The sequence below is a fragment of the Anopheles maculipalpis genome, chromosome 2RL (assembly GCF_943734695.1).
Source record: "Anopheles maculipalpis chromosome 2RL, idAnoMacuDA_375_x, whole genome shotgun sequence".
Taxonomy (NCBI): Eukaryota; Metazoa; Arthropoda; class Insecta; order Diptera; family Culicidae; genus Anopheles; species Anopheles maculipalpis.
Genome location: NC_064871.1, coordinates 94,863,608 through 94,882,816, shown reverse-complemented (window position 1 = coordinate 94,882,816; position 19,209 = coordinate 94,863,608). Strand labels below are relative to the sequence as shown.

The 19,209-nt window shown below is 41.2% G+C and overlaps 2 protein-coding genes across 12 annotated transcripts in view; one reads left to right on the top strand and one right to left on the bottom strand.

Annotated features, from left to right (window-relative positions):
* LOC126568338 (protein draper) overlaps positions 1 to 19,209 on the bottom strand; it is a 305,035-nt gene that overhangs the window by 98,595 nt on the left and 187,231 nt on the right. The window lies entirely within an intron of this gene.
* Positions 1 to 19,209, top strand: part of LOC126567868 (whirlin) — a 64,094-nt gene that overhangs the window by 4,162 nt on the left and 40,723 nt on the right. For 2 of the 11 annotated variants that reach the window (XM_050224202.1, XM_050224194.1), the window contains exons 2-11: positions 6,862 to 7,433; positions 10,113 to 10,294; positions 11,164 to 11,302; positions 13,044 to 13,174; positions 16,576 to 16,853; positions 17,734 to 17,869; positions 17,945 to 18,129; positions 18,205 to 18,376; positions 18,460 to 18,576; positions 18,897 to 18,935. In XM_050224202.1, coding sequence (XP_050080159.1) covers positions 6,872 to 7,433; positions 10,113 to 10,294; positions 11,164 to 11,302; positions 13,044 to 13,174; positions 16,576 to 16,853; positions 17,734 to 17,869; positions 17,945 to 18,129; positions 18,205 to 18,376; positions 18,460 to 18,576; positions 18,897 to 18,935 — 1,941 coding nt within the window. In that variant the 5' untranslated portion in view covers positions 6,862 to 6,871. Of the gene's footprint in view, positions 1 to 6,861; positions 7,434 to 10,112; positions 10,295 to 11,163; positions 11,303 to 13,022; positions 13,175 to 16,575; positions 16,854 to 17,733; positions 17,870 to 17,944; positions 18,130 to 18,204; positions 18,377 to 18,459; positions 18,577 to 18,896; positions 18,936 to 19,209 lie in introns of all 11 variants that reach the window. The other 9 variants (XM_050224201.1, XM_050224192.1, XM_050224199.1 and 6 more) reach the window with 8 other exon arrangements.

Genomic DNA, 19,209 nt, shown 5'->3' with positions numbered 1-19,209 from the left:
GCATAATATAATTCCAATGCGATCCATCAACATCAATCAGATAGTACCAATCCTTCTCTACTACAGTTTCAATTGAATTGTTTCTCCACAATTTACTGGTAAATATTTAGTCATCATTAAACCAGTTACCAGTGCACAAATTTGGATCACACCACACTGTACACACCATTTCCATCTCCAGTTAATGTAAGTGCCATTGAAACGAAACACAATCTATTTACATCCACGACACGAAATTGATCGAAAGCCTCTTATTGCATCTTCGTTGCCACTTCTAAGCTACCCGGTAGCAACGAAGCGACATGTTCTAGAGGTGTATAGTTTATTGGCGCTGTTAGAAGAAAATTTCCTCCCCCAGAAAAACAGTGTTCAATCTTCCAATTTGGCACGATCTTGATCCTTGTTTTTTTAGTATTTTTTTTTTTTTTTGGTCGTGCTAGTGCTGTCACTTCTCAACCAAATGCTTTCTTCCTGCCGTTTGTTCAATGCGAAAAAGTTGTACCGAAGAAACACACCGACACCGTAGCGAGCGTAGCGTGTAACGAGGTTCTCCGACACTTACATGCCAATGAAGTACTTTCCCATGGACCGGTGATTAGTCCGCTTTCGAACGGAACACCCCGGAACGTTGGGTGCACCTGCGGGAAAAAGATGAAGGCCCTCTTGTGGGTCAACGATGTTGCGGCAAAATGTGCTCTGCCCTATGCAGACGCTATTAATTGAAATTTATGATGTGTGGAAATTGAAAAGGAAATTCAATAACACGCGTCCAGAGCACTCGAGAACGCTGTGTAGGTGTGTGTGTTTGTATGTGTAGGTGTGTGGGTAGCGTAAATTCCCTTCCTCTTCTTTTTCTTCTTTGCTTCTGCTATGATGCGGTACGCAAAACGAATGCGCTGCAGTAGAAATGGAGTGCCGCATCCCGGCCAAACCATCCATCCATGGGAAGAAAGTACAAGTACGAGACTGCCTTTGAGCTACTACAAGGGTACAAAACAACACGCCACGCACCCGCAACTAATGATGGGGTTCACCGGACTGTGTGACTTTGTTGGGGGCAAGGGAAGCAAAAATAAAACCTCGCACTCGCCGCCCAGTTCAAAGGGGACGATGATTTGAAACATTCGCCAAACTGCACCAAGCTACACGCCATACTGCCAATACTGGGCACAGCATTTTCATGGCTTCTTGTGGGCGCCCGATACGTCCCATACTGGCTGGGTGAAGAACTAAACGAAACGAAACTGCAACCTCACTGCCTTTCGATAACCTGTTGTTGGGTAGTTGTGTGTATGTGAGAGCTTGGTTTCCATTTTTTGGACGGTTTGGAGATTGTTTCATTTCCGACACGAATTTCCCCTTTGCGTGGGAAGCGTTTGCTCTCTCTGGCTGCGATCGGGTGTATAATTGCGTGTTCCGATGACCGGTGAAATTTTGACGGCTAGCAGCAGTCGTACCCGATGATGCGTAAGTTAATTTGTAAATGAAACTGACACCCCTTGACAATTGAAACGATGTCATGCGAATTCTCATTAAACGAACCAAAGGCTTTGTTATTTATTTCAAGTAAAATTTTTTGGAAACGCTTCATAGTGTAATAAAGTGATAAGTCACTGTTGGATTCCTTTTCTTGTTATGCGTAAATATGTTTAATAATCTCGGATGGGAACTACCCATCAGGGCGTTAGTAGCACCTTTATTCTGGCCTTTATTGGCAAGCATTTATGGCACCAACCAAACATACGCTAAAAAATTTCTTTACTAGTTGTAGCCTTTTAAGATGAATTTTTATTTTTAATTTAAATTTGACTCAATAATTAACACTCAAATAAACTACATAAGGATGAACTGACGTTTGAATAAACTGTTGTAAACCGAACAGTGCATCGAGCTCATTCTCGTCCTTCTATCGGTCACTCTGTCAAGGACTGGGGCTCAAATCCCATACGGATCGTTCACCTACAGTAAGGGCTTGAGTAAAAAGTAACCTGGCACATCATTAGGGCAGCCGCATTTGTTAAATTTTAGATCTTATCACAACTAGGAACTACAGAGCGTTTTCTGTTAGTCTTCAATTTTTTTTTTTTTTTCGTTGATTTATAGAGGCTTTGAGTCTTAGAAACTACGTTCGCCTCTCTTTAGTCTTCAATCGTTAATATATTGAATAGTTCTGTGTACTGCTTACTCATGTCGAAAACTCAGGTTGATTAGGTATTTTTGTAGTTAATGATAAGATGATTTCTTACACCTTTTTTATATGATGCAGGTTCTACGTAAATACTATATACAATTGTAAAATTTATGCTTGGAAAATAGCCGTTAAATCAATTTTATTTTTTCATTTTTTTAGTAATCAATTTAGAAAGTTTTTTTAAATTTATTCTTAATCCTTTGTCCCAAAGATCGATTAAATTTAGCCTTTGCATCGCAACACAAAGTATCGTTTTACCCTACGTAAGACTCCATCGCTGCACAAAAGCACAACAGAATTGTATGCATTGATGCACGGAAATAAAGAAAACTCAATAAAAAACCCACGCGATGCAACCACTGTAATGCACGATTTGGTTGCTTCCGTCCTCCATTCGTTCCTCCAAATACCCAAAGCCTTCGGGCTCTTACCATAGCATAATCCGTTGCCCGCTTCCATGAAGGAGCTCCACTTCTTCTCTCCCAGATACGTCCAGCCCGCCCAGCCATCAAACATCAAAACGAATGGCTCTTGTTAATGAAGGATATGTACGGGCACATGCAATTGCATTTGCAGCATGCAGGTAAACGGAACAAACGAGACCGCTTCCTTGTTCCTCACATTCGCTGGCTCGATGTCATACTGTTAGAAAAGGTTGCAGCTGGCTGGGCGCTAATAGTTCCACTCCCGTTTTGTCGATCAAGAAACTGGAATCACTTTCGAATGGGCGTCAAGGCACGAATAAAAAAAAACGACCCGATACTCCGACGATGAAGGCTTGATAAGCAAGCAAGTAACCAACCTCAGGCGGATGCAGGCGAGATGGTTTGTAGATTAGCACGGTTCAGTGTGTGTGTATGTGTGTGTGTGCTCATGGTACAGACGGATCGTTGCGCTGGATGGATGGAAAGAGCAAATAAATTGATTTCGTTCAGGCAGAAAATTTCCACACTCATTTCCGCCATTGCTTACCATCATTTCCGGTGCAAAAGTTTCCGACGATTTCCACTTTTTTCTTCATTCGCTCGATCAGCGTCTACTGATTTGGAGGATAAATGTTGGAAATTTGAATAAATGATAGCTCAGTGCAGAAGATGATTGATAAACGGGAGTTTTTTTTTTTTGCTTATTGACTTGTTTGATTTGACGGACGCAGAATTATTTTTACCATTACTTTATTGGATTGATATGTATGCTGCTGACGCTTGTAATACATTTAATCGTGATCGAAATCGTGTTTGTAACGGAGAGAATTTTATACTTTTTTACCAATCATCTATAACTCCTTTTAAAATCTACATTTGTACAGAAAAGTTACTAAGTATTTAAAAACTCATACTTCTAAAGCTGTGCCTAAATGTATGCAATTTGCTAAGCATTTCCAGATCTTTTATTTTATGTTTACAAAACAACTGCCCTTCTTAAGCTATCATAGATAGAAAAGGCAACAGCTCTTCTACTTTACCGTCTGGGAAAATCATCCTCGTGCCCGGAAGGACAACAGCTTGCCTGTATAGAACCTCTCGCAACAGTTAAAGCGCTATGAGAGCACTTGAGAACACACAAAAACCCCGCACCTGCATGTAATTTGCTCTTCGTTAAGCACGCGTACACTCGAAACAAAACGGAGCGGTTGCTGTGAATGTGCCGCATTTAATTTATTTTATTTTTATTTTAATTTTTTTTTTTTTTTGCAAAATGTGCAGCATTTTGACAGCAAAGAAAGGAAGGAGTACTCAACTTCCGGTTTATTGCAAACACCCTTTCTTCTCATTGTGTGGGGACTGCTCTTTACTAAAACCTGTTGGTCACAGTTTTGGCTTCGGCCGAATTTACCTATTTGTTTGGTAAGACGCAGAAATTGGAGAAAAGCTGAAGAGGTAAATGGCAGACAGGTTCTTTTATTTCTGCACACTGGTACCGGTGACGAATGTCAAGTAAAAGGGCTGCTCTAAGTACGCCAGAAGATGAGAACACAATAAAATGTTTAAGATGAGGATTTAAATCAATGAGAAAAGACACGTGTATGCTTTTAGGCGTTTTGATACTAAAAAGCTTCTAAATTTGTAAACGTTTAAACTATTTCAATCGCTGCATAGATCATAATTCTATGAAAAAAAAACTACAACCTCATTAGAGTCGAAGTATATAGAAAGAACTGTCTTTAAAAAACACCCATTTAGTAATATTTATATCCGAAAACGCTTTAAGCTTCCAACAGTTGCTACCAAACCCTTAGATAACGTATGGCGATTCTACCCATTCCATTCACGGACGTAAAATGTTCCCCAAAGAGACATTACATTGGGCTACTGAGCTTCCGGACATCATTGTTCCGTAGCGTACATCGCAGGCCCTTCGGGACCTTCCCCATTGATTATGCGTGCCTACATGTCATGTGCCAATTTCACATCACCGACAGATCCAGGGGCGCTCGTAGCTTTAGACGCCCAAATGCAAGCAACAAAATTTGCCGTGTACTGGCGTCTGTGCCAATGAATTGATGGTACGGTGAAAAATTAATTAAATTCACTCTACCACATTTGGCAACCGATCAACTGTCCAAATCGCGCATGCAGCAAGGTGCATCGTGTTCAATCTGTTCAAACAAAGCATTTTGTTTTGGTTAGCAGCGCTAACGGTTGATTGCTTACATGTTTACACTAAATGGCGTTGGGCGTGTGTTTTTGCACACGCCTGCACTCTGTGAGGTTTGTTGGTTACGCTAATATAATATTATAAATTGTGATAAGGTGTAATTAGACGAGAATTCGTAATTACTTGAAGTTTACTCGATAAAAATATTTACCTTTGAAGTTAAAAGGTGTAAATCAATTGATTTTTTTAGATTAAAAATTAGATTTGTTTTGTAATGAGCTTTTTTTCTAAAGTGGCAACAGATCAATAAAATAAAGCACTACATTTTCAAGCAATAAATGAAATGTTCTGAAAACATTTTACATCCCGGAAAAAACATCCGATACGAGCGCTCTTCACGTTCAATATTCTTACGAAGCGCTCACTATTTATGAACCATAATTGAACATGCACCGAAAACAATGCGCGATGCTGATAAACATTAATGAAATCAAACAACGAATCGACCCGTCCACTTCCTTCACCATCCCCGATCCACCGTTCAACCCCCGCTTCACCATGATCATAATGCATCGTGATTGTTCTACCGAATGGAATTTATTTGCGGTTGCGCGTTGGTTTACTTTTGCAAATGATTTATGAACTGTTTCGGTCCACGTTTGAAAGCTTTCGGTGCATCGGCGATTGTTAACCCGAACTCACAGCCCATGAGCAAGCAGCAATGCAATGGCAAGTGTTCAATAATATTATTCTCTTACGCGAAAGATAGTGGATTTTATTGTTTTGGGTTATTGAGTGGTGGTTTGTGAGTGTATTTATCTTCTTGAAATGTTTATTTGAACTTTCACGCTCGGATTGCTTACGGCATGGTTCCAACAATGCCAGCTTTTTTTCACTAATCTAATTTTCCTTCCCACCTGTACTTCATGCAATGATTAATAGCTAAAAATCGATTTTTACTTCACCTGGCTCAATTTAATTCCACTTCACCGTGTTATGCAATGAGACAACTCATTTTTCTTACAAAAAGGAAGACTTCCCTCTACGATGTCGTGCCGAACGAATCGAATGTAGCCGACACCGACTCACAACTCACACGAAATGAGTGGAACCAACCTTCCAATAATGTAATTGGCTTCGTTGTTCTAACTTCCGCACGCATACGGTTTATCCACTCATCCCGAGCCATTTCGAAGGCAAGAAATTGGTCACGTTCGAGCAATCGCGAGTCTTGCGCGATAAGTTCTAACTGAGAAACGCCGAACAAAAAAAAAAAAACGATCCCCAAAAAAGTGAACACCACCACGACGTTTCCGAAACCGACTTTACGTTGACCGTGGTCGTAAAAGCGTTAGGTAATTTTAATAAAATTCCACCACGTTTTACGCACTGTGCGCTGTTTTCTGGTGCCGCGAAAATGCTACTTTCTCGGTGAAGGTTTCGGTGTATCGCCCGGTTCGGTAAGAGTATTTGAGTGAGTGTCTAAAGCTAAACAAGAAGCCGTAACGCGCGAAGGCTTCTTATGGTTCGACTAAGGGAAGGAAATGGTGCGGCATTAGAAATATCGAGTTACACACAAACAAAACTAAGAGAAAATAGCAAGCAAAGGAAGAGACGATTTGAAGGTCGATAGAGTATTGATGGCATTGGCGTTCTTATGTTGTGCTGATTTTTTTGGATGAGTTTTACGAACAAACGGAATTATTTTTCTACTCGAAGTGATAGGCAAAATGATAGATAGATTTTTTATTTTTATTTTAGACATGAAACGGGTTTTTGTAAGTACAGACTTAATTGTCTCTCTTCAATTGCTAAATAAGAATGAGACAACAAAATTAAACCCAGAAACATTGGATCATTTGCTGAATTATCAAACAATCATAGCGCCTTCCATTATACTGTATATTGCAATTATGCTGTATATCGTATTCGATATAAAATTAAAAAGTAGTGTTTGACAATTTTAAGCAAATTTCTTTTGATTTATGAACACTCAAGGAATATGAATGTGTAAATCAATGAAATCCCCCTTAGATATTTTTATTTATCTCTCTTCTTGTCCTCTATTGCAGGTGTTTGGAAATGCGGTTAGGGGGCGCCCCCGGTGGCGGAGACCCCCTAGCAATGGGTGCCGGGAACGACTACGCCGAGCTGTGCGATCTAGGCCCGTCCCGATGGAGCTCCCGGAGCGGCTACCAGCAAGTGGCCTCACCGCCAGTCAACTCAATCTACCACCACACGACGGCCGGTGCGGTCGGTGGCGTACCGAGCGTTTCCGGCTCGGCACTCGGCGTCGGGCCCGGCAGCGTTACGACCGGCAGCGTCCACGGCGTGGGCCATGGCGTTGGCCACGGGGTCGGGCTGGTGGCCGGTGGGGGACATGTACGCTCCAACAGCTTCGAGGCCGAGGACGTGATCGGCCCGTACGGCAGTACGCGCATCGGCAACAGCACAAGCTCGCTACGCGGACGTTCAGGTTTATATTATTCACCACCCGGTACTTCATATACAATAGTAGAAAGAGAAAGACCACACTCTCCTCATTATTATTATAACACGGCCGGTGTCCCTTCCAAAGGAGGTTCTTTGCCAAGTAGAAGTAGTTATTTAGAGTCAGCTAGCTTAGGTGTTTCAACTGGTGCAGGTAAAGCAAACGTCTTCTACTTAACACACTCACGATCCACAATCCATTTTTTAACTATCCAATTTTTTAATAGAACATACATTTCCAGAAATCCACCCTTGTCCGCCCAATAATTTTCAAAAACTATGTCCTCCGATTTGCCCTATCTTTCTATCGTTAACATCCTCTGATTGTCACGTTAGAGCTGTTCTTCCTAAATTCGCTCTTAGAATCGTAGTTCCGCCATTAGATGTCCTATTAGATGTCGCTCATAGTATCATCGCGCTAGAACGTTGTTTTGTGTTTCTTCTATTCAGCTCAGCTCCTAGTGTCCAATATATTTTTCTACTTTACTACTCCTGTCTTCTGTTTTTTTTTTGTAAATTTTATCTTCTTAAATCTTGCCTCACATTGATTTCAATGTTTATTGTCCTCGAGTTGCTCTACTTGTCGTTGTTAACTAGCATAGGACCTTCGTCTTTTCTATCTTGGCATGATTACCAGAGCCATCTAACACATGTTTCTTACACAATTTTACATTCTAAGTAGTTTATTGTTATAAATTTTGTTCTTTAAAACATATCGAACAATGTTATAGCATAAACTACTATTAGCATGTACAAACTGTCAGATCTTTGTTACATCTTTGTCAGATCTTTGTTCTCTCTTTCTGTCTCTCTTAATTCTTGCGTCCTATAAACAACGGACATCTTGAATCAATTTGCTAATAAGCTGCTGTTTTTACTAGTCCTTATCTACTAAGCTACTTTGTAGTAGTAGTAATAGTAGTAGTTGTTTGAACCCCCGGTTCCTTTTTGCTCTAGCATCATCACTTCCCACTGACCCCATTTTCCTGCTCGAAATGTCACACAAGTAGAGTAGTTGGTCCTACTATAAACCAGTTGTTTGCCATTCACCTTAGCCTAGTCGCGCCCTTAACAACTATACCCAAGTAGCCCGACCATCTAGATAATTGGTTCACTTCACACTCAATGAACAACTAAATACGATGCAACTGGTATCCTGGTTCTTCTGCTTGCCATTATGTCTATACGAGTCAACCGGAAGTGAAATGCGCGTAATGCATAAGCTGATAGCAGCAGCGTACAATGAAAAATGCAATTTCGATAACAATGGAACACGTGGACAGAAAATGAGAGAACAAAAAAAAGAAGCGAAGTACACACGTTCAAACACACACTACTACTACTTTCCCGGATCCACTAATCCCTATCTGTTTGGCAGTTTCTACTATATCTACCTTCTCTTGCTCTCTGTTTCTCTTGCTCTTTCCTCCTTTAGTTCCTGTCTGTTCCAGCTGTCACGCAATCCAATTCCTCACTCTGTCCAATTTGTTGGCGATCGAACGTTGCCTTTCGGGAAACTTACAACAAAAGGGACCGTCCCCAAACCATTCCACACACACACACATTCAGACAGGCAACACTACTAATACACACATATAAAATCCATCGATCCTTCCCATTGTTTCTGCCGGTGTCTGAGTGGTAGACATTTCGTCCTTTTGGTCATGCTTTTCTTGGAATGTTTTTTTTCTTTCCTCTGTGAAAATTCGCACACATACACATTAGCGCGTTTCGATGGCTCTCTCTCTCTAGAGAGAGAAAAAAAAATGACACAAAATAGCACGAAATCCTTGTCCCTGACACACGTTCTGGTGATTCGTGTCTATTACTGTTTTGATTTTTGATTTCTTTTTCATACACCATACACTGTACGGTCTGTCTCTGTGTATTGTATTGTGAGTGCGTGCGTTAGTAACTGTTACTATTCACCATTTTAGAAAAACCCAAACAAAAAATGGAAGACGATTAGTGTTCCATGCGAATTCTAGTTTGAAAAGTCGATTTTCCCATTTTTTCCTATTTTATGACCATTTTTATTTGAAAGTGTTTTCCACTCTTCTAGAGCACTCTAGCGAACCTTCTCTTTCGTTTCCTTCTACAATGTGATTGGTTTTATCCCCAAATGTGTCTCTATTGTCATGTGTGCGTTTCGTCTAGCTCTGAATGTTGAACAAATGTCTGCGTGTGTGTGTATGTTCTTTATAAATCATGGTTTCTATTTTTTCTAGCGTCTTGTTTTTGCTCCTTCTTTGTAACCATTGTGTGCCATAAGTAAACATTCCTAATTGTTACGATCTCCCTAGAAACCTTTACCAGAAGTAGACCAAATCTTCTATCCCATCTGTCTGTCTGGGGGGTGATGAGTGTTCATACATTCGGCCAGGGAAAAGTTTTTCCTAATCTCCAAGGACTAGCAAGCCCGCATGCCCGCGGTGTGGTGTGCTTTCCCCTTGTGCAAAAGGCATTTAGCTAATTTGGCAGCCTTGAACTGCTCTCACACTTCATCACCCCATCACCCAGGCGTGGAATTGTGAGAGTTCCACGCAGTTTTTTGTTTGTTTTTGCCATGTACGATAACTTCTTTTATCCAATCTTTCCTAGTCGATGTACCCTATTCCTTTGTGATAAAAACTCTTCCCCTTCGCCTTTCGCTTCTCTCCCCCCCCCGTCAACCCCCCCCCCCCCCTGATCCACCTACTCTCTCTCTCTCTCTTCTCTTTCTTTCTTTCTACCGTCCTGGGACCGTTTTTATGTCCAAGGTGTTATTCCTATTCTCTCCCGCATTCTGTACTGTATGCTTGAAAACTTCCACTTTTACCCCTTACAAAATTAGGCACAGTTCCAAATTCTACCAGACATAATGGTAAGAAGCGGCCTATATCACCAGAGCAGGTCATAAGAATGTTTAATACAACTAGTTCGTCTTCTTCAGTTCCTACTAGTTATCATAGTAACGGTACACGTGACCGAGGCCGTCGAAGTCCCGCCAGCAGTCCGCCTTCCACCACCCATCAAGTAAGTAAACATTGTGCGTGTGTTTTTTTTCTGGTAACATTTGAGGCTGTATTAGCAAGCTAAACGAGTGAATCATAGTGACAATGTCATATGCTAGGAGGAAGAAAATCCAATTGACCCAGAAGCTAATGATTTGCAAAACGATCTCCTCTGAAATTATTTGTGTCTACCAGGCTGACATTATTAACCCTTTTATTATTTTAAATTGAAGAGATAAATTGAATAACGTTGAAAAAGAAGTTATTTATTATGTTACTAAATAATAACGACTTAAACAACTACGTTTCACGCTGTTTATAGGCATTTTCTTACCAAATAATCGTGGAGACTCATTCAATCTCTCAAACAATAAGTTCTGGAGTGGCATCCAATCTGAACATAATTGTGACATTGCGACCAGAAAAGTTTCATTTTCTAAACGTTAGCACGGATTAATCCTACATTTTTGGGCGATTTGTAACGATAATTCTTCAAATTTTCCTTACTCACCGTGTTGTTTTTTCATCGGTGGTTTGGCAAAAATATTTTTTGCTGAAATGTATTTTGTTTGTTGACAGTATCATCTCCAGTTGACAGTATTATACTGAAATCGATGAACAATTTTATTCTTATAAAAGAGAAATAAAGGAAGAGGGTGTGTTGATGCCTTCTCAACCATCAGTAAGATTGGCCAGTTTGGATGACATTCATTTCATAACATCGTGCCTTAGCAAAATACTCTTGATATCGTTCGGAACCCTTCATGGGATGCTTGGAATGCAGGAATAAAACGAACATTTTTAGAAGATCGTTTTAATGATTACGACACTTAACAAGTAACAACAACTACCGCCATTTTCTTATAATCTCCACTATATCCCACTCAACAGATTTATCGCGATCGCGACCGAGATCGTAGCATACCAAACATACATCAGCTAACAACCCGAACCGTGAGCATGTCACGTGATCAACAATCCGACAGCAGCCATGGGTTCGGGATATGCGTCAAGGGTGGTAAAGATTCCGGTAAGTAGTCCGCTGTACCTGACCGTTCTACCTGGTGGCGGTAATGGGACCAAGTGCAAGGGCATCAATGCAAAGGGATTGGGATAGAAGGGGAAAACTACAATGAAAAATCTATCAAACGGGGCTGGTCTATTCTGTGTTGGCACAGCTCCAAACCTCGTTTCCAGCAGACTGCAGCAGACGTTGCATCGTACCAGAGGTGTGGAGGCTCTTTTTTTGTTATTTTTTCAATTACGTGGCATGTTTGCTTCTGTTGTTTTCTTTTTTATTGTTTCGTTCTTTTATGTCACACAGTCCATCCAGCAGGAAGCATGTTTTGTGAATCTAATTTCAATTTGTCCGCATCGTACCAGGACGATGCGATGAACAATGACCATATGTGATGTGTGAAAATGATTGACAATTTAATACAGATTTGAAGTCTTGCTTTTCTCTATAATGTGGTATAAAATGGGGAAAAAACTGGTTAAAATCCATCTTTTTTTGCATACATCAAACAGATCCATCGGATCTGTGTTTGAACAGTCAAATGAAAAGCAAACAGGACATGCTTTATGAAGTAGTTTTGCAAAGTTCCCTTTTTTTTGTACCTCGTGGAGATCGACATTTTATTATCTTCGAGTATTAATATTTAATGCATTTTAATAATTCAAAAATATAATATAACAACGTCCCCATAAACTCGTCCAACTGGCTATAAAACGTATCGCATCAACAGCAACAGGCTTTTTTCCCGAAATGGAAGTTCTTTGCACGTACCTCATAAAAAAGCAGGTACTGCGGCACCCGATCATCTTGGCAACCTTCAACCAGTCCACCAACCTCAGTTCCTTTTCTATCGCACCTCTCTTTTACTCACTTTACCGCCCTTTCATCCTCACATAATGCCAGCATAATACCGCAACGGTCCGGATGGTCAGGGTGAATCGATAATAGGACATAGACAAAATGCTTCCAGTCACGAAAACCAACTCCAAACGTCTCAACAAAACCTCATTTTACTGTACAATGTCTCCACCTTCTTTTTTTGGCTTGTTTCGGTCGAGAAGTAAGACTAGTTTTCTGAGGACCAGTTTTTTTTTTCGGGGAACCTAACTACTTTACTGCACCAACTAGTCCACTACTACTCGATTGCTTGATCAACTTCAATTCACTGACCTCGAGGAAAAAGGACCGCTTGTTTTTCTACTCTTTTCTTCTTAGGAAGTCACATGATTAAATTTCAGTTTCATTTGAATGTCAGTACCGTTGTCCGTAATTATGTTGGCCTTTACATTTCGATCTGTTACGAGTTTTACTGAGATATTTGTTCAAATCCATTGCCAAACGGGGAAAAAATACTCATCCCAAAAAAGGGCACGAGCTACGGATTGCCTTTGGGCTCGCCCCCCGTACGTCTCTAAGGAGCATTCCTGTTGAAGCTTTCGATTGCAATTGCATTTGCGTCCAGAGCAACAAAATTGGGCTGTCGTAAAATTAGTTTCGCTCGTATTTTTGGTCTCACTCGAGCCGCACCGCTTCTGTCCGGAGCTGCCCGGATCTATCGAATAGCTATAAAAAGTAAACACACACAAGAAAAGGGGTACGTACAACGTACACGTACCCGGGTGCAGCTCCAAAGTATGGGAAATATTTTTTATTGCCCTTTCGGGTCCCCCCACGCCGCAGCGTACCTTCACCGACCCGGACACACAACATTCGCGAGTACCCACGTTCTCAGCTGCTCTGCTTCCTTCCACAGGAGTCGGTGTTTACATTTCCCGAATCGAGGAAGGATCGGTCGCGGAACGTGCTGGACTGAGGCCTGGTGACACGATACTCGAGGTGAACGGTACACCGTTCACCTCCATCAACCATGAAGAAGCGCTTAAGGTAAGGATGTGGTTTGTGTACATTCGTTTTTTTGTTCGATTTCTTGTTTCTCTCTCTCTCTCTCTTTCTCGCTCTCACTCACTATTCCATAACTCGATATTTTCCCACACTCACACCCAACCGTATACCATATACACCGGCTTTTATTCGGTTCCGCATTGATTGGTTTTTACTATTGGCAAAATGGATTTTTTGTTGTTGGTGGTGGTGGTGGCATCTGGCATATGCAAGCGAGGCTTGTTTCGTGCATTGGAGTACGAAACGTTCAGAGCTAGCTGGTCGAAAGAGAGCAAAGAAAAAGCGTGTACAAATACGTCCAGAATTGAATTATGTTTAGATTGCACATCAATGAAAAATTCTTTTTCCCAGCGAAAAAACGTGACGTTACATCATAAAACCTCTTTTTCGACTGCTGCTGGCGTGATTTGAAGCATGTCGTACAGTAAATGTTTAACGCAAAATTTTAAAAATTCGTTAACTTAAAGTGAATGAAAATCACAAAAGAACAAAAAAAAAAGCATTAAACCCATATGAATCATCCAAATCATCCACCACTAAATGCAAATGATAAAGATTTATTTAAAGAAGAAAAAAAGATTGGCAATAGACTTTCTGTCACTGTCACTGTTCTGTCACTTTCTCTGCTGCCCGCTTCAAGTGTATGCTTGTGTTAACGTTTGTTTCATACAGTTTCCTTCTTTTCATTTGGATTTTTCTTAGTTATTTTTTCTGTAGTAAGTGTGCTTGTGTTGTTTAACTATATTTAGCGTTTTAAACTTTTATTTTTACGGTTTGACTTACTTTGTGTTAAGCAACTTTTTAATCAAGTTGTACGGAACCAAAACCATCATTAGTTAGGCCGGAAAAGTGTTAATTCTTCCAGCACTAAACTACCTCTAACGTGGGAAAGCTTTTCCAAGTGGTAAGATACGCCAAAAAACAAACGATCCCAACGAAAGTTTTAATCCTCTGCATTTCGGTGCACTGCACATCACCAAGCCAGCAAACTACAATAAAGTCCATCGCCAAAGTCCATGTTTTCCTTTTATACATCCGGGAAAAAGTTATTAGCTAACTTCGTTTGCATCACCGCAAAGTGGAATCGTCCATCCAGGCCTGCTGCCTTTTATTTTTCTCCGAAAAAAGCGCATAAACTATCCGTTATGTTGCCACCGGGGGCTGTACAATCCGGAGCAGGGATTTCACACCCATCAACAAACGTTAGCCACCCACCTCCGGTGGATCATTGTTTTGCACCGTGGTTTGGGGAACAAAAAGATAAACAGTTGCACAAAGGCACTGGCCACTCGGGTGCTTGGAAGATACCGCATACAATGCGAGCGATCCGTAAAGAAGTGTGCTTTTCCTTCACGCTAGCAGCGTTGAAAAATGAGCTTGTCGAGCGATGGCGTAAAGCTTGCACAAATGGATGGGAGGTAAAAGAAACTTAACCGAAGAAAAATCAACGAAAATAACTGAGCGACTGCACTGAAAGGACCACCCAAAAAAAAAAAAAGAAAACAGTCCCGTAGTGGTGTGTCATACAAATCTGTAATATTAGAGGCGGCAGTAATGACTTTGGCTCAACAGCGGAAACGACGAGTTTGCTGCATAAATTACAACTTTTACCCAACCTTCTTTTTTTTTCTTCTCCATTTGCCCGTGCAGCCAAACGGCAAGGGCGAATTATCCCACCGGATGATGGCGATTGTTTGCCACGAGGACAAATAGAAGATAATCGAAAAAAGAGCAAAATGTCTTGTGGGTAAAGTTTTCGCGCAAACTAAACGCAAACACTCATAGTGTGGATATAAAATTCAAATGAGTGGCTGGTGGTTTTGCAGTTGGTCGATTGAGACAGTCGAATGGAGCATCTCTTCACCCGAGAGACGGCCTACAAAGCAAGCCTTACTCTGCAAAATGTGTCAATAGAACGATTGGTTCGTCACGACGGAGAAATGTAAAGTATTTTACATTTCGTTCACCAAACAAATTATGCCTCAAGCCAAAACGGGAACATTTATAAAGAAGTGCGAATAACAATTTGCATGATTAACACATGGCCTCCTGAAGAGGATGAAACTGGTGATGGTAGGTGGAATGATTTCATTATCATGTTTAGGAATCATTTTTGGCATATGATACATGCATACCTGGATTGAAATTCGTTAAACTTTTAAATTATTCTAATTAAGATAGAACTAGGCTAAAAATATTCCATTTAAAACTTTCATGCAGTGCACGTAGGTTCAGCTGAAATGAACTGCTGAGATTGGCATGCTGCATTATTCATGGAGGCGCATGGTCACTCACTGATAGTGTCACGAACAGATGTAAACAAATACAAGAAAATCAATTATTTTAAACATGTAGATCTTTCTTTAGCATTAAGTTCAATCATCATCAGCTAAATAATATTCTTAGCCGGTGTAAAAACTTATAAATATTCAACAATTCCTCTCCTTTTTTTTAAATTACTAGGCGCCTCCATTTAATATTTTTAACTACAATATATTTTTTTATTTATGGCTAAGAAAACAGCGTAGTTAGTAAACATTCTATATATAATAAGAAACTAAATTTTTATTTGTTTTTTCTATTACGAAACTTGTAATAGTATGTAAGTCTTAAATAACCGCTATTAATATCCCAGAGTACGAAAGGTATGATAATATCAACACATATTATAACAGCAAGTAGTAGCACATTGTAAGATAAGAAAAGAAGATAAATGACACGAGAATAACTTTTGATAGAAATCCTTAACGTACAAAAATCGTGCCACTCGAATCCTCACGGGTGGATTAGAAGCTCTTTCAATCCATTACGATCTTCGCCGGCATATTGTTTGTAGCATCATGGAGTTTTGTGGTGCTGTTTCCCACACCGCACACCCCGAAAACTGGTTATCGATAAGCGGTTTGACACCATTGTTTTGCGTGCGGAAAATGGAATACGCCTGTCACACAGCATGGATGCCAGACAGATTTACGATCGAACGAAAAAGAGTTGTAGCTATGCAAAGTGATGTGTTACGTTTAATGTATTACCACCGACGTTTTTCCTTCACTCTCCAGAGAGCAAGAGGCAACGTTCAGCCATCATTGCTTCATCGGTCAGATGCTCCGTTTTCTTTGTGTGTGTATGTGTGTATACATCTCCGCTAGTTTCCGTGTCCACCCTGCTAGTTTTAGTTCGATGCTTTGCTGCTTTCTTTTCCATCATTTCTTTCTTCCAATTTTCCGTGCTATGGTGTAGCTTTGTGCTCCTCTGTTATCCCTCTCGAAATGTACTCTGCCCCACCCGCTCCTTCCACCTCCCAGTCCCCTCTCAACTAGATGTCTGTCTCTCTGTCTCTCTCTCTCTCTCCTATTGCCATACTTTTTTTCTCACCAAACCAGAGATGTGTGCAGATTCTGAAATCGTCGCGGCAAATCAGCATGACGGTGCGGGCACCACCGTCCGCCGCCTCGATGATCAACTCGTCCGCCCCGCTGCACGGGTTCGGGCCACCCCCGGGTGTGCCCGGTAGCCGGGTTGCTGGCGATCTTGTGCCACCGCCGCCCGGCATCTATCCGCCGCCGCCGAACCGCCAAACCTGCTCCTGGATGGATCGTCAAGGACGGCCCGCCTCACCACCGTACGAGTACGGTGGCCGACGACCTGAACGACGTGATAGGTGGGTTGTAGTGGTTAGAAAGCGGGCCGAAGGGGGCAGCATGGTACATGGCCTACCTAGAGACGAAATCATCAAATATGAATTATGATTGGGAGAGTGTATTTGGCGGCGTGTTCTAATTGTAGGTAGTGGAGTTTGCTAGGACTTGCGCCACGGTTGGCTACAGTCTTCTATAAGATATTTTAAGAACCTCATTCAATGCATAGATTGTAATTTTTAATTCATAAGCTTAGACCTCCTAGAAATATGCATGCCCTTATTTTCACGATCAAAAGCATGCAGTGCATTGATTCTTTTTTATGAAATCAATATACAGTGGCCACCAAAACTATAGAAATACTATTGTTTTCAACAAGCAAAACATTTAAGCGATGGATAATTGGTTTATTAATGTTTATCGACGTTAAAAAATAAATATTTTTAACATCAAAATTTACATTATAATATGAAATGAATACGTATCGCAATATGGAAAAAACAAAAGCTTTCAAAGGAAACATTTTTCCGATCATGTAATACAGTCTCCAAAGTCCGCTTCTTAATTGTACAACTACCAACAAAAAAATAATACCCATTACATGGATGCCAGCAGGATACGATTTATTTCATTCACGTATGTGGGTCATGCACCATCGCTGTTCCGTTCCCCAGTACTATATGCACAAGAAGTAATTTGCTATTCAGCGGCGCACCATCACCGTGTGGTGTGGCCACACATTGGGGAATTGTTGCACCGTTGCTACTGCAATCGCACAGGAATTAAAATTTATTGCTCTATCTTTTCTCTTTCTTGACCGGCCGGCCGGCCACTGTGTCCGTCCCTGTGGGAATGTCGGTTGCGATCGTAAAATAATGACATTAATGAAAATAACCCCAAAAGAGTGCGAAGAGTCGACCTACTGATAGAACCCGGCCAGTCCTTAGGGCTGATGATACGTGGCGGGGTAGAGTACGGGTTAGGAATTTTTATTACCGGTGTCGACAAGGACAGTGTTGCAGATCGGGCAGGACTGATGGTAAGTTTTCGTGCGAGACGCCCGCTGGGTCCACACTTAACCGACCACTTCCCGATGGTTTCCTCTTCCTCACAGGTCGGCGATCAAATCTTAGAAGTGAATGGTCAATCATTCATGGAGGTTACCCATGACGAGGCTGTTAGTCAATTTAAGTTCCACAAACGAATGTCGCTGCTGGTCCGTGACGTCGGGAAAGTGCCACACTCGTGTACCACCGTTGAGCCGGAACCGTGGGACGCTTACAGCCCGACCGGTGTTAGGTAAGCGCCGAACATCCCACGGAAGGAACTCTACATCACCCCTAACGAACGCAAATTTACACTCCTCTCCAACAGAACGCGCAGGAAATGTCCGGTGTCAGCGATGGTTGAAGAAAAAGCCAGATCCTTATTACCTCGTCATCATTTTGCTAACCTATCATATTATATAGCGGAATATGGTGCTAGAGGAATGACCATAGAGGCCTTCGTATCTGTTTTATTAGAAATGTTAGATACACCCGAAAAGGTAAGCCCGTGCGAGGGATACAACCTGCGGACTAGCTGCTGATATGATGTGTTTTACTTTCTTTATTTGACTTTCCTTCACAGCATACGTTAGTGACAGAAATAAGGGAATTAATTTTCCCCGAGGACAGAACGCGTTACGATGAACTTGTATATAGGAGAGGTAGAGACGTCTACGGTGATCCACTAGATAGGCATAGGGTAAGTGATCTGTGATTTAAGTTTCGTGACAGTTTCAGTATCAGGTGATCGGATGGGATCAGCACCACTATCGCAAAGCCTTCAGTTGATATCACAATATGAGCGACGGTCAAATCCCTGATATTGAACGTCGCTAGTTAGTTCTTGTGTTAATACCATCATAAGTGCTGTTATTACGTCTTTTAGAAGCTCTTGTGACTTTGCGATAATGAATGCTGGCTTTGTGATGTTATCTGGAATCCCTTCTATGTATAAAATGCCTACATTGTTCCCCAAATTAACATCCTTATCTGCCTATCTTCACTCTTTCATTTTCACAGAGAAAAGGAGATCATTTACCTCATTCACACGATATACCGGTAAGTCCTTTCGCACCAAAGTGCACCTACCCTACTAGTACGATTTTGGTTTCCTTCCACTACTTCATCTACTATTTTTACGATCAATATTTGCGCCTCACCCTAACGAGTTTACTGTTTCACTAATTATGCAACTGTGAATCGGCTTCAACCACACACAAAACAAAACACAAAAATTCTTCATCCCGCTCTCAGCTCTTTCCCTTCTCGCTTGTGTCTTGTGCCACACTCTTGTATGTGAAAATGGTGCTGCTGTCTTGAGTATGCATCATCC